The sequence below is a fragment of the Pezoporus flaviventris genome, unplaced genomic scaffold (assembly GCF_033815535.1).
Source record: "Pezoporus flaviventris isolate CSIRO_AGI_PZ_B2104156 unplaced genomic scaffold, CSIRO_AGI_Pfla_v1 ptg000036l, whole genome shotgun sequence".
Classification (NCBI taxonomy): Eukaryota; Metazoa; Chordata; class Aves; order Psittaciformes; family Psittacidae; genus Pezoporus; species Pezoporus flaviventris.
Window position 1 is genome coordinate 15,824,881 of NW_026892584.1, and position 16,407 is coordinate 15,841,287.

A 16,407-nucleotide genomic window follows, 5' to 3' on the forward strand; every position below is an offset into this window, starting at 1 on the left:
AAAAAATATCCTCGGAGAAGCAAGGGAGGCTTGGAAAGGATGAGGAGAGGACAGAGAGCCTAGAAGAGGGTAAGGAAGTAAAGGCAGACATTTGTGTCCTCCAGTTTCCCCGAGCAGAAAAAAAAACTAGGAAAACAGAAAAAAAAGATACTGGGAAGAGGTTCTTATTTGCTCTGACTTGGAACATTATCTGCTGCATGGGCAGCAACCCTGCACAGGGGTAAGCTGGTCTTGGGAGCATGTGAGCAGGGGGCTCTCCCACAGAGTCCCACTCTGATTCCACAGGTGAAACAGCCTACTTACTGACTAAGGGGATGCTGCCGTGCCTGCATGGTTAGGCATAACTTTGCATATTTAGGGTATCTCTGAAGATAGCAGAAGTAGTAATATTGTATCTGGAGAGATGAAAAGCTAAAGTTGAAAGAATATTGCATACAATTATTCTAAGTGTAGGAAGAATTTATTCTGAAATTATGATAGTGTTCATTATGACAGAATATTCTCTCTGGTTCCTACTTGGGGCTGGATTTAAAAGTGTAATTAAAGCCACAAACAAACATAATAAGCCAGAGACTGTGGCAGAGCTAGGAAAAGAGACGGCAAGTGAGCTGAATTAAAAGAAGACCCAGGAAACCCTGCTTCTTACTCTAAGCTGTGAGAACAATTTATCCCCTTACTATGGTCCTTAGAGATGTAGTCAAGTCCTGTTCTTGATCTGTGAGACAGTGACAAAAGGATTCTGTAAAATGTCAATTGACCATTTTCCTGGTAAACAGTAGGAAGCAGCAACTAAGACACACTGCAGTTTGGTAATACTGTACTCATGTAATGACATTTTTACATTAGGTGTAACCTTGTGTTTCAAATTAAGAGTTCTGTAGCATTTCTTATTTACCCCTTTGATCCACTGCGTTTACTGAACATCTCTACAATAAAACCTTAATTTTTCTGAGACTCAGCAACAGATTGTTTTTTTCCCCCTGTTATTACCTACCTTCCATTGATGCTGAGAGCTACTGTAGGTAATATTAGTGATATGGTTTAGTACTTAATTGCTGTCAAATTTAATACTGAATATAGTAGTACTGAACAGTAATAAACCTATCAAATGAAGTGATGGAAACAAAAACCTAATGCAATTCAGCTTTATTATTATTTCTGTTTTGTAAGGAGGGAAAGTTTTGAGCAGTTCTATGAAAAAAGTGGATGCTGGTACTGAGATCAAGTTTTGGCTGGTATGTTGAACTGAATCAGATCATGAAGGAGCCAAACAATATTTTTTTCCCCATTCCTTACAATCCTTCTTATTTTTTTCAGACTGGTGCATATTTAAAAATAAAATCTAGGCAGGTGGGCAGGACAATATGATTGAAAACACCAGGCATAAAAGCAAGTGGACAGGACAGCAAAAGAGCGAGTATCAGTGAGTATGCAGACCCAAAGAGCAGCAAGGGGATACTGTATTGAAGGATTAGGTGAAAAGGCAGGAGGAAAATGCCAGACATTTAGCAAGTTGATAAAGCAGTACCAAACAGTCAGCAGGTGTGCCAAGCAGCAGAAGAGCAATTCCACAGAGTCAGCAGATGCACTCAGCAGGAAGGTGATGCCCAGGCACTCAGAGCATGAGACAGGGCAACAGAAGGCCAATGCCCATGTGCAATCAGATTGAAAGGACAATAAGGAGGCGATACATGCCGTTCAACAGATGGACAGGGCAGTAGGTAATCAGTGTCAAGCAATTAGATGGTCAAGAGGTAATGCCAGACCGTCAGGTAAAGGGCCAAGATTTCAGGAGGACAGTGCCACACAGCCAGCACTGTAGCACAGCCAGTAGAAAGAATAAAAGAGAGTAGTGAATGTCAGGCAGTCCCCAGACAGGCTGCAAAAGACCAAAGCCCACAAAAAATCAGATGTGACTGTCAGCAAGGACAAATCAAAAGCCTGCCAACTGATTGACAGAGCAGCAGGGTGGCAGTACTTTTTCAGTAACTTAGGATACCATGAGTGAAACAATCCCAAGAATCTAGATGCTCACCCTCTGTTAATATTAGATCAGAGTGAACCATGAATATCCACAGGAGAATAGCACACAAATGGAAACAGCAGATGAGTCTGACCCTAGCACCTGGGGAGGCCATGGGACCTTCCTATAAAACAAAATATGAGAATCCACAAGAAAAATCAAACAAATGGGAAAAATGTGTCTAAAACCTGTTTCTGATGATGATTAAAAAAGCAAAAAAATACTAGCAAAGAATTAGTTTGGAAATGATTGGGTGGGATTGAAGATGTTGCTTACCCCTCTCTGGAGCCCACATAATGGGAATGTTGGGAAATTCTGCAGCAGAAAAACAGAAGAGAAAAGGGATTTCTGACTCCCAGTTCACGGAAAGCATGTCAATTTAGGACTGGGTAATCTCTTTGGGCAAAAAATAAGAATTCAACTGAGTCTTTGCCCAACCCAAGACACATGCCTTTATGAGGTTTGTGAAAATTTTAAGAAGCCCACATCACTTTCATCTCACATGACATCCCACCCTTATTCCCCAAAACCACACTTACCTCTAGCACAAGGTGCATAAGAGGGAAAAGGGGATGATCTTGTGAGCTCATTCCCATATCAACTCCAAAAATAGCTTGTGAAGATGAACAGGAGTACCCATTAGCCATTACAGGCCATTGATGAGATAAATTGAAGTTGTCATTATCTGTTACTCATGACTAGTGCAGGCTGTTGTTTGGCTTAGATACACCCACACTCTAATGAAAAGAATTAAGTCTTGTGGGGTAACCCTCTTCGATGGCAAGTTGCAGAAGTGCAAGACTTATCAACACCTTTTTTTACCTTATTGTCTCCTCTTTAACTTAAGCACTCTGTTATTTAACATTGAAACAAATTAAACCATGTTTCAGAAATCTTAGCTGCTGCTCTATTTCAGAAACATGTAATGAACTCTGAAATGCAAGAACTGAGAAAATCCCAGCAGTAATAAAGTTCAGTAATTTAATTCGTATGTCACTTCAGTCATTTTTATTCAGTATGTCTTTTTATTCAGTAAGTATCTTCCTAGTAACTAAAAGTCAACAGTCAACGAAGACTCAAACTTCACTATTTCTGTCCTCTTAGAGGTCCACATTGTGTGTGCACTTATCTGTTTGCACATTAACTCCTTATTTGTAACACTGAAAAACTACAACTCTCCTTGATAAGCCAACAATTTCCTTTCCTGCGAACTGTAGAGAACCTTAGACACAATAAAAAAGTCAGTAGTTCTGTTGTGCACTGCTGAGTTAGGATTTGGAAAGGTCACAGAGAAAGAATCTGTATGAATTTGCCATGTCCTCACGTGCAACAAAGCTTTTAAGGAATACCATGATAATAAGCTAAACTGATAGAACATTTTTTTATACTGATCCTCTGGATATCAGCCATTCATTCTCCTTCTAGCTGAGCAAGGCATAGGAATAACAGAGCTTAATATAACTTTAAATTTAGAAATCTGGGTCATAGAACAGGAATTTCTTCCATACCCAAACTGTCAAATACTAGTTGGTCTTAAACCGAAATGACAGGAAATTTAGGCAGAGGAGGCCAAGATATTTCCATCATACAATTAGTAATGACATAAACCACCAGAAAAGCACACTCTGCCTGAACAAGAGGAGATATTAATACTATAGAGTACAAGTTACTTAGAGCATGTATTGGTAGTTTTATAAAATCCTGTGATTTTATGGCCAGCAGCAACTACAGTTAGCTGCAGCACAGCAAGACCAAAATTGCTAGCACCTTCACTCACATTTTCAAGGCTCAATGAAAATGAACTATGACAAAACTGATCTCAGCAAACTGTGACAAAATGTTTATTTGTGGAGGAAAAGATGGACTTCTTAAATCTAGTGAAAGTTTAAATGTCAATAGTGGATAATGCACCTCTATTAATTTGAGTATTCTCATTGCAAAATAATTGGGAAAAGAATATATGCATAAAGTGGTAAGAAGCTAAAACACGGTGCAAAAGAAGGTTGAAAAGTAATCAGTCTCTTGTTTGTAATTGATAAGACCCTCATGCCTGAATGTGACAACAGTAATTTCTGTTTTCTATTCTGGTATTTATACTGAGTCTACATTTCGCTAAAGCTTCACTGTTCCACGTGGTATCAATTAGCAAAAGCAGGCAAAGGGCTAGTTATAATTCTAAAATAACTACTGAAGCTAGCTGCTTTCCAGGATTCTTCCAGTTTCTTTCTGCTTAGTGGCTCAAAAAGCTTCTACACTGCAGGCAAGGTGCAAATGAGAAATTCTACACTCTTTAATAAGTACTAGTTTTAAGGATCAACTATTTTAATAGAGAGTCATTTTGCTATTCTGGTGTGCTCATGTCAAAAGGCCTAACTCAATTTTTGATACATCTTAAATCCAGACTACTATTTGCCCTCTAGTTATCATTTCTTTAAGCTGCCTTCACAGTCTTCCTAACATGTCTATATTTTTTTTTGTATTTTTCTCCATATTAAGCTTTTATTAAACTCTTTGTAATAGACCATGACCAGCTAAAAAAAAAGACACATTAAGAGCAAGAACTGCATAATTACAGGCCTGACAATGTTTTCATTATTATTTTGCCTTAACTTGATGTTTACTTTTTTCAGTTATTATCTGCTGTAAAGTGATGTTTTAATGGAAACTGTTTTTATAAATGCCTAAAAAGGAAAAAAATCTGAAAGTCCCAAACTAAAAATTTTGTTATATAGAAATTCTATAGCAGGCATATTTTTCTTCCCCAGCTACAGAAAGGAGGTCAGAGTTTATGCACTGTTGCTGCTAAACTTGCCAAGCCAGATGATTTAAACTAACAGAGATACCTATGAGAGTTGCAGTCCCTACAATGAAAACATGTCTAAAAGGCATCAGTAATGCCAAGAGGAGGAGAAGGTCCCTCAATAAAACGTAAATTATAACCATATTGTTCTTCTGGGTGTATTTTGAAGGTATTTGGAATCACTGGGATAAGAACCATTTGTCCACCCACAGGATATGCTGAGGCTTCTTCCAACTTCCATTCTGAAATTACCTTGGAATAAAAAATTAACTGCAAAAGTTAAGAAATAAAAGCAAGATTTCCTGGCTTGTTACTGTGGCTTTACTTCTCATTCTATGAAACATTTGAATCCCTTACTGCTGTTTTACTACTGATTCTTCTTTTTAAAAGATCTTGCATAGATGTTTGAAAGACAGAACACAGAACTTCTATTTGCTATTTGAGAGTAATAAAGAAAGCTAAAATAATGCAATTTGATCCTCAAATAGGTAAAAATACCCAATTGCTTAACAAGAATTCTATTAGTATTATCTTTAGGTTATGATGGTCAGACAACTTTACACAGAAGGTTAATACATTAGTTAAATAATTTTAAAGATATTTCCACAGCATCCTCAGCCAATACTATTAGAGTTTTGCATTTTCCATTAAGAGACAAATAAGCAATTCATGTAATCCTTTTGTATGCAGGAAAACAAAACTGTTTCTTCATCAATTTCAGGATCCATTTAATTCAAACTATCTTCTCATTTTATTTTAACAAATAAAAACCATAAGACTAGAATCAGGTTTTGGCTTCCACACAGGATAACTGATTATACAACATCCATGACTTCTGGACGAGTACAAGATAACTCGAGTTTTGTATCTCTCCCGTATTCAATCACCTTTGATTTGACAGAAGGGAATCTGTTTGTGTTACTGATATCTTAATTTTAATCAAACCAACCCAAACACATAAAAACCTTCCATTATGATGATTTTCTTATTAGACTTTTCCGACTTAAGCTTCCCATCACCAGCTGTTGTTACAATTCTCTTTAGTAGACTAAGCAAGCTGTTAGTACCTTACATTATTTCCCAAAGAAAACCCAGGCAAAAGCCAAGTTACCTCCCAGTGTTCTTTATGATAAACTGAACAGACTGAGTTGTGTAACTCTCACAGAAAGCATCTCTCCTAGACCACCTTTTTCTATATCCATTGTGACATCTGAAACTTTTTAAAAAGGGAATGTCCAAAAAAACATGCAGCTTCCCATTTTGATACATCAATCCCAGATACAGAGAAAAGGTACCCTCTGTATTCCTATTCCTTTTTCCCCCCATCTTTGTACTTGTCTATGTCAGGAAATCTAGACAGAAACAAGTTGAGAGACATACATTTTTTCAATACAGTATCTCAGCTGGATACACAAAGAAACATGTTCAAAACTGCTGTTTATGTAGCAGAATAGCAGGAATCTACCAATCCCTCTTTATTTATCAAAAAAAAGCATTCTTCAGGAATGCTCTCTCTGCATATGTTTCCTGCTTCCTTTGGGTTTAGGTTTTTTTTCTTTTTTTGGTTGGGAATTTGGAGTGTGATGAGGGGCTTCTTTTCCTTTTTTTTTTTGCAGCCTCTGATATTTGAGTAAATGGGATCTAGCTTCTTTGCCTCTCATTTCTCCCTATAGCTGTCCTGGTGCTTCCATGCAGTGACTGCAGCTCATGATAGCACAACCAAGCTCTTCAGTGATGCCGATGTGTTACCAAGTTTTCCTCAGAAACTCAAACAGGAGAAGAGAAAGCACATTTTTTAGCACTTCATAAATCAGCTAAACCAGTTTCACATTTCCCAAGACAGGTACTTCTCTACCTGCCAGTGTACTGTGTAGTGCAAATAATCTGTACACTGCTGCTTCTCAAAGAAACTTGTAGTAGTTTAGTGAAAAATGTTCTACAACTAACTACATCAATTCTGCTATAATAATATGCCTTCCAAAGATGAGATTTAAAATCGAGTTACAGAATTTTTAATTAAATTAATATGGCACAAAAATATATTTGAATTTTTATAACACCAAATACAGCATTTCAAATAATAGATTTTATTGACAAATTAAAGCAGACTGGATAAAGACCTAATCATGTAAGCTAGGAAGTGTTTGGAGGACTCAGAAAAAGGGAATGGTACCTTATAGAGTTGCTGATAAACTTCTAATAAAGTAGCATACATTTCAGAAGGAGTCTGTCACAGAGCAGTGTGTTCCATTTAAGCATATTTGTTGTCTAGATGCACCTGGCATGGTTTTATAATTCACACCCTTTAGGAGCACGCTGGAAGTGAGCTAGAACTCTACAACCAAAATACCAGTTTCAACATACAACAAGCAACATAATACATATCTATATAAACTATGAACAGTAGTTCTCAAAATTTCTGATGGCAAGTTACAGGATTAGACATTTTTATACACACAGCACACTTCATTACACAATAGCTCTACACAGAAGTCAAGGAAGAGAGACCTCCTTGAGAGATACGGGAAACTACAGTCCTAGAATAGACTATGAAAATAAATGCTGGAAAAGGTTATTAAATTGGAGAGTACCTTGAATACTGAAGAGTGAAAAACTGAAACAACAGCCTGGGTAATTAGAGGTCATATAGTTTCATAGTATTCCTATCACAAAGTGACTAACGTCCCATGTGAGGTGACAACTGTCCTGAAGTGACAGTTTGTAAAAAGAAAATTTGTTTATTTTGGCCCAGTGACAACAGTAAAATGTCTTTGATATGGCACTAAGAAGAGCTGAATTCTGCTAAAGAAGACCAGAAGTATTGCCATATCCACAACAATATTAGAAACCAAGATGCTCTGGAAAGGCACTGTTTGAATCAGGGAGGACAAAAAACTCTACGTATTATTTCTACTTTAAATTGTCACCTATTAAATGGAAGGTGTTATTTGCAATGTCTTAGTGGATTTGGTTAACCTGGAGGGAACATATTGGTCTGAGTATGGGTATAACATGATATACCGTGTTTTGTCACAAGCATCTTATTTCATTAACAGAGTTGAAGGGGAAGGAAACAGACAGGACACATGAAAATTACAAAGAATAGAGATTAGGAGGGTTGCCAATGCTATCTGGGACACAGAAATGGAAGCATACAGACATTTTTTAATAGTCTGTGGAATTCAAATGAAACTTGAAGAAAAAACCCACAGTAAATTCCAAGGAGAAAGGTGGGAAACAGCAACAGCGAAAGTTACCTTAGGGAACCAAGAAAAACAAGGTGACAGGAAATTTGTAATTGGTACTGATTATAAAAATGGTGGTGCAATTTTGAACTGAATATACACAGACTTTATATCACAGTACAATAGAGACTTTCTTCTCTCCAAACATGGCATTTGTGTGGCTAGGTTTGGAGTATTTTGTTCATTCTGATCATGTTTTTTCAGAAAGATGCTGACAAACACAAGGGAGTTCCAGAGAATGATCTCTTTTCATGGACTATAGGACTTTGCTGAAAAATCAGGCAAATACACACATATTGTCATAAATGAAAACAAGCACGTGTCTAAATACATATATAAAATTTAAATATATAAATATTGATGAATATAATCAGCAAGAATCAAACGAAGCATTTAGAATTTTTCCAGAGCACTGGAAAAGAAGGAAGAGTAAGGAAACACCTGACTGGTTTTACATGATGAAAAAGAGTTCTTCTAAGCCTCTTCTAAAGTCTTATCTTAAAATTTCAGAGTGTAAAATTTCAGGCATACCTGCAGTGTGGCTGAACAATTTGTGAATACACACAGTGACACAGCTGAAGGACATCTAGCATCAGTTAAGGCACAACAAATTGACTTCTATTGCTATTATCTATGTACATAAAGTTAGCTTTGTACTGGGGCAAATAAGACTTGTGATCCACACCAGACATGAAAGATAAGAAAATAGTAAGAAGACTCTGTTAAGGGGCAGACAAGTCAACTATTTGGATGTACAATTTTGCAAAAGAATAAATGTAAAAGTAGAGAAGCCAAAAGGTAGAAAACTGTGCAGAGGGTCTGTATACAGGACATGTTTTTCTTTCTCTTTTGTATTGACCAAGAAATAGAGAAAACACATTTCCATCTCAGAAGGATATCTAGTGATCAATAAAAATGCTGCCACTTTTTTTTTCTCGTCACAACAGTTAATGTATATTATCATTAACATTCTGTAAATGTAACTGTCTGCCACTCAAGTACTGTAGTTTCATGGAAAACATTTTTGCATTTGAAAATGTAAACCAAAAGTTCCCTAAATCTTGGGCATATGCAAAAGCCTGATGTTTGTCCAGTTTGTCCACCAGCAAACACTTTTTCAAACAAGACTGTATGAGCATTTCCAGTATGGATTTAAAGACGATCCCCATAAACTATAGGCAAAATAAGATTGTGAAAAAGAAGTGGTTGTATCTACAAAATTAAGCCTACACTTTGGCTTTTGTCCAAACGCAAACTACCACCAACTGCCATAGCAGTTGAATTACAGCATTCCCTAATAACAACTACAACACAATTTCCTTCAAATTCAGCCATCCATTGGGTGGATTTTCCTTTTTAAATATCCACTTGCATTTCATCACTTCTAGCTGCGTAGACAAGAAAGTGAAGGATATTCACACTCCTTAATTTAACTGACCTTTGCCCCTCAAAATGTGAATCAGTAACTGGTTCAAAATATTCTCCCCATCCACTGACTAGACAGAGGCTATACATTTAGAGACCAGAGATAGGTAAGGAAAATCAGATATTGTGAGTATGCCTAAAATTATATGTTCCATTATAAGAAAAAAAGTAATTACACACTGTTGAAACAGTTGCAATAACCTGGTACGATTCTGATATAGTGTTCAAAAGGCAAAGTGAGTGGGGAACCAAGTAAATTTTTTTGGAAGCTTAATCATAAATACCTGAAATTTAAAGAGGTTATTTTCATTAGATATATTACGCTAGGCACTTAATTTCAATTTAACAAGTAATTATAACATTCAATTAGCACTAATTCTTTGGGCTGTAAATACTCTCAGGAAGTAACTTTATCTTGTACAGTACAATAGCAATCATGTATCTATGCTCAGAAAAATGTGTTTTCTAATCAAAAGTACGGGTGCATTAAGGAGAAGCAGGACTTAAATTATTCCAGCTGAAATATGACCCAAGGGACTACTCCTTCCTACTCATAGGAAAAATGCTAACATGTCTTCCAGTATCAAACAAAATTACTACCAGTTCTAAAATCATGTTTCAAAGATGGCATCTCAACAGCACAATGTCATGATCACACCATTTCACTATCATCAGTTCAGTAATGAGAGGAACATGATGAACAAACACCACACACAGAAGAGATTAAAACCACTTCCTATGTGGTTTTAACCACATGTGCAAATGCAAGTGCACATATTATGTTGACATAATGAATTTTCCATTTCAAATTGGTGCTCACTGACCCAGAATACAGAAAATATGGGGCCAAAGCTTATGCTGCTTCATATTTTTTTGTAATGATACATACTGCCAAGCTAATTTTCTTACATTAAAGATGTTTGTTTGAATGAATGATCTAATAAACCCTGTCATAAGAACAAACCTTATCACTGTGACTTTGTAATTAGAACTGGGATTCAATCTCTCTGCTGTGATTTAAATTTAGGCTTGCAAGTTAATCCAAGTGAAATGCTACTTTAATGCAAGTTAAATGGGTGAAAAGTAAGTGAATACTGTCCTATATAAATTCTTTTTAAATACTGAAATAATTCAACAGTCAGAATACATAATTCTGTTATAATCACCTCCAGTCTTGCATACCTATTGCTTTAAAAACAACTGTTCTACAGCACAAGTTATTAATGATTTTTTATCAATGTGGTTTTATTACATAGTCTAAAGACACTTCAACAACTTTTTTTTTAATGACTCACTGTAACATCAAAACTAACCAAACAAATCACCACCACCTGTTTTAATTAGTTTGAGTAACAGAAATGAAGCAATGTATGAAAAATACTAGGTGTTTATGTGTGGAGTTCTCATTTGTTTATTTTTTGTCCCAAATGCTGGTTGAGATCTGTAGCTTGCTTCTGGCACTGGCTGCAATGCTTCCTCTGGCACTGCTGCTTAGTGTCAACCCTGAATAAAGGTAATAAATCAGGAAAACTGAAACAGAAATTCAGCCCTCCTTCTACACAATGCTGGGAATGCAACCTTCAAAACCATTAAGTTAGTTTAAAAGGAAGAAATCAATTTAACCAACATACTTTCCAATTTTATGTTGCTTTAGCACAGCGAATGATCTGCAAATTCAGTTTTACTAGCTCTAGCACGCTGTGGTCATCTTAGACTCTACCCATTTTCTGATACACTGAACCTTAGGTTTTAGTTACTCCAGGTTTCTAGTATATAATGTAAAAACATCAGAAGTAACGTACAGGAACATTTTCTTTACATTTTTTTTTTAGTTACACAAATGTTATACAATAGATTTACAAAAATATTTTTAGATTCCTAATAGAAAAAAGCTAAACTGTACCCATGGTTGACAGAACACATTTGTAAGTAAAAGGCATTGTAGGCATGCTATAATGAACTCAAATCAACTCTAAGTTGAAAGTCTAAGCAATTGAAAACTTACATGAGTACTTAAGAGAAATCTAAATATGTTAAATTACAGAAAGAAACACTTCAGGCACTCAATCTTAATTCTGCCCTTTAGCGAATATAAGCAAACCAAAAAAAGTATGTGATTTTAGAAGTTCCTATTAATCTAATTTGAACCATAAATAACAAAACACTTCAACTGCAATCACACACTCATTTCATAAGACAACCCATAGCCGTGAGGTTATTAGGTTACTTTTCCCTTTTTAATTTCCTTACCTTAGCTCCTTATATGTGGAATGCAACCAGATTTCCTGTGCAACATTTACTGGTGCATATTACCTCTATTGCTGTGCCTGTTTAGCTTTTTTTGATGATGTGGTGTCAAGCAACTTTTTTCCCCCTACTATCTGCCTCTCACACTGTAACCTACAATGCAGTAGTTGACAATGCAGTAGCCTGCAAGGGAGAATTAAAGGATCTCTCTTATCCCACTTTCCCTTGTGCAAGACACAACAAAAGCCACACAAGGTTTTGCTTAGCAGCGTTGTACTGCACTACTAAGGAAAATTACACCAAAAAGCTGTTTGATTTTTGATTTTTTTTTTTTTTGTAAGGGGACTGGAAATCCATTATGCTACATTTTAGTTTGAAAATCATTTTTTGAGTCAGAACCCAAGGTCAGAGTAATTCTCTTGTGCTATATTCCCTACTGCTTTTCCTGCTTCCAAGTTGTATGTCACTTGACCTGTCCATAGATACTACAAAGTTACAGATAAAAATTTAAAAAAAATCACCTCCCTCCTGCAGACTCACACATTTCAACACCAAACAGCAGATCTTTTTATTCCAGGACTATCTCACCTCTGGAGTGACATCTCGTGGTGCAAACCCTGTTCCTCCAGTTGTTAAAATCAAATTAAGTTCCTTTTCATCACACCAATCTATCAGCGTCTCCTGAAAGAGAATATGAATCCTGTCAGACCTACCACGTAAGAAGTGGGATACAGTTATATCAGAAAACACTTGAAGACTTGAAATGTGTTAATAACATATACACAATAAATACAGGAAATTGTAAAATCACTCATGGCTTTTCATACAAAGATTTTAAACCACTATTTACAAACAGCATATGACAGAATAATTCAAGTATCTATATTTTTGGAAATGGAAACTGAAATTCTGTTCTCCATCTCTTCACCTGAAATGGAAAACAAGAATTCACAGTTATTAACACTGTTATTTTGATTTTGGGAAGCAATAGATTGTGTTCATTTAGTTCAGACTACACGATTGATTCTCATTGCAGTAACTTTGCTTTCTGTCTCTTTTAACAGCCTGAAAAAAGCAAGAACCATATATTTCTAAGCTTATCTATAAAAAGATGTAACAATACACATGATACAGCAACACAAAAGATTATCTATAATCATCTTTTCTACATTCCCTACAACATTTCAGTAGGACTGTGTAAACCAATTCCAAGGCTGGACTAAGAAAGTTTAAGAAATGTCATGTAAATTCAATGAATGATGGTACTGGAGAACTCACGATACTAAATAAACCTGTATCTGCCTGCAAGCTCCATCATGCAAATGTATGCAAGGATTACTTTATATGAAGTGTCAAAGACAAAAGTTCTGTCTTTATTTCTTCTTTCTTTACCTATTTCTTCCAGTTCCTCTTTTGTATCATCTCTTGTATTAATATCACACTTAAATTACCAGAAGTTTCTGCTTACATGAACATTTCAAATAAGCTCAAGAAAAGAACATACATAATGTCTCAGATGTGTATAGAAAGGAACTATTAAGTCTAACTTCTGGTTTATGTTTTGAAAAAGCAGGAATTATATTGTAAACAATATCTTAATTCTTAAAATTGTTTGCTCAAATAACATACTTATGTATCAGAAAAATTATTTTGAAGAGGTGGCATTTTCTCTATTTTATCTTCTAAAAACATATTTGACTTCAAACAGCTACAAATTTCAGAGAATACTTGAGAAAAGTTCAGCTTAAAAATGTGTTTGGCAAAGTTAGAGCTTAATATTGTGTATATTTTACAAATTATTAATGTCAATAAATATGTGTCAGTATTAAAACAGGAGGGAGAGATTTTATGTTGGATTTTGTTGCTTGTTTGGGTTTTATGGAGCATTTTACCCGCCAAACTTCAACTTGTTTTATAGAGAAAATAAATCCTTCCTCTGTTCTCATTTTGTTACAGTTCTAGACCACTCCATTTAACATAGGGAAAAAAAAAAGTCTCATAATACCCCACAAAAAGCTAAAGAAATCAGTTAATATCCTAACTCTTCAAATAAACTGAACAATAATTAAATGTGTATTACTGCTACTGCATCAGTGTACTTAGGCAGACATATAATTCTCTGCCAAGTTCTAGTTATAGTGAAGAAACATAAGTTTTCAGTAAGGTGACCTTTGACCATGAGGCAGTAAGTTTAACTTTGGGTTCCACTGTATTTTAGACATATAAATTGTACACGTCATTTTAAAACCATGTAAAAATACCTGAGGGATATTCAGCTTGCTTGCTTTCCCTCTAGCCCAAAAAACACTATCTTAGAAAACATTCTCATTGACATTCTAAATACCTAAATAAGGAAGCACCACCCCGATTAGCTGAGGACAAGCAGCTACTCATATTAACTTTCCTTCTGCCAGCAGTGTAGCTTGATTTGCCACTGGCTCTGCAGAGAACTGAATTTGCTTTGTCTTCAAATGAGAATTCCTCTAGGCCATAAACCTGGTATTTGGCTTTACCAATGCTATACAAACAGAATTATTATGTAACATTTCAACCAGAGAAAATATCATTAAATATTTTTGTGCATCTTTCCTCTTCTATTGTTTCACTGATGATAAGCTTTCAAGATAAAATGAGACTACGTCAAAGAGTTATGCAAATCACTGTCACTCCATTCAAGTCAATGGAATTATGCTGCTAATGGAATTATGGATAAAAACACAGTATTATCAGGCTCAGAAAAAAAAAAAAAATTGAAACTACCACCAAATTTTAAAAAGCCAGAACAAAACTACAGACCTCCAGGAAAAAAAAAAGGCAATCAAACCAAACCCAAACCAACCAAAAAACCCAATAAACAACAACAGCAACAAAACCAACCAAAACCACTACCACCACCAACAAAAAAAATCCCAAACCCCAAACCAACCGACCAACCAAAACCAAAACAAAATCCCCCAGGCATGATAAAGCTTAACATATTTAACAATTAGTATGCTAAAATAGGCTTTTTCAGGTATTTTCTAGTATCAAGGTAGACAGGGAGAAATGCAGCTACTGTAGCCAGTTCCTCTAGACACAATTTACTTCAAAAGCACACATCTGTGATTCTTACCTGTTCAGATTTCACTGAAGTTCTAGAATAACTACATGAATTATGTTTTTCTGCTGTACAGAAATGAAATGGTGTATCAGTTTTCTCCTTAAGCTTTGGATCAGTTATCTGTGCTCTCTACCTGTTTCTTCGCATTTCCACTTTTAAATACATTTAATTTTTTTCTCATTTAAGTAAGTAGGAAATCCTTGGGACTAACATACAATTTATATCCAGCACCAAAGAGGTCTTGTTTCAGTCAGTCCCCTCTCTTTCCCAAGATGGAACTACTTGCTGGACTTATGCACTGCCCAGTCATTGAAATTATTTCAATTATAACAGAGTCCATTCAAAATTTTACTTAAGATCTGTTTGAATTTTCTCCTGACCAGTCTTGATTTCACCAGTGCAGAAAAATGTTGCCTCATTCTTTCTCTGAGTTCTTAGTCTTTCACATATGAATTAATAAAAGGCAATATAGATCATTAACTCATGGAAAGAATGTCTACTGTGTGTGGCACACATACAGACTTGCAAATTCATATGGCATTCATATTACCTTAAGACAGATTAAGTCTAAAATCTATACAGATGTATTCTTGTGTCACTGCACCTAAGCTAGCACTTTCTGACATTTCAGTCAGTGAATGGAAATAACACAGACATATTCCCTTCTGCTGTAACTTAACTATCTCAATGTCCAAGACTGGAGTACTGAATGCAGTATTCAAGATAAGGAGGACATGGAACTGCTGGTACAAGTCCAGAGGAGGGCCACAAGGATAATCAGGGGGTTGAAGCATCTCCTGTATGAAGACAGGCTGAGAAAGCTGGGGCTGTTCAGCCTAGAGAAGGCTGTGTGAAGACCGCCTTCCAGTATCTGAAGGGGGCCTATAAGGATGGCAGGAAAGGATTCTTCATCAGGGACTGTAGCAATAGGAAAAGTGGTCATGGGTTTAACCTTAAACAGGAGAAGTTCAGGTTAGATATAAGGAATAAGTTTTTTACTGTGAGGGTGGTGAGGCACTGGAACAGGCTGCCCAAAGAAGTGGCAAACACTCCGTCCCTGGCAGCATGCAAGGCCAGGTTGGACAGAGCCCTGGCCAACATGGTTTAGTGTGAGGGATCCCTGCCCATTGCAGGGGGGTTAGAACTAGATGATCTTAAGGTCCCTTCCAACCCTAACTATTCTATGTTCTATGCAAAACTAACATTAGTCTAAGTCAGTTCCTCATACATTTAAAACAAATAATAGGACTTGAGTATCTCTTCACTAAACCACCCAGCCTTGATCTGAAGGATTCAAGTGAGAGAAAATACAGCATAATTTAATTTGGTACATTTTCCCAGCACCTATTAATGTAACATCCACTAATCTCTGAAAGTAAGTGAACAGGAGAAACAAATAGGGACTCCTTGCTCGAATGAAAGGCTCAACTCCCTGATCTTTGGAGATAAGGGGTTTATAAGTTTGTGGGTTACTTATCTTAGTAAATGTTTGCAGTCTCTTCCAATAAAGCCTTATTATTATCACAGCCACTCTACGTTTCTGTCCTTGACTGCTGTTTCACTTAAA

At 36.1% G+C, this 16,407-nt stretch overlaps 1 protein-coding gene across 23 annotated transcripts in view; it reads right to left on the reverse strand.

Moving 5' to 3' along the window:
• Positions 1-16,407, reverse strand: part of GPHN (gephyrin) — a 304,092-nt gene that overhangs the window by 125,042 nt on the left and 162,643 nt on the right. For 13 of the 23 annotated variants that reach the window (XM_061463334.1, XM_061463332.1, XM_061463337.1 and 10 more), the window contains 2 exons: positions 12,329-12,421; positions 2,300-2,338 (listed from right to left, as the gene is read on the reverse strand). The exons of 1 other annotated variant lie outside the window; for it this stretch is intronic. In XM_061463334.1, the coding sequence (XP_061319318.1) occupies positions 2,300-2,338; positions 12,329-12,421 (132 nt within the window). The remainder of the gene's footprint in view (positions 1-2,299; positions 2,339-12,328; positions 12,422-16,407) is intronic. 9 more of the 23 variants (XM_061463333.1, XM_061463331.1, XM_061463338.1 and 6 more) reach the window with 1 other exon arrangement.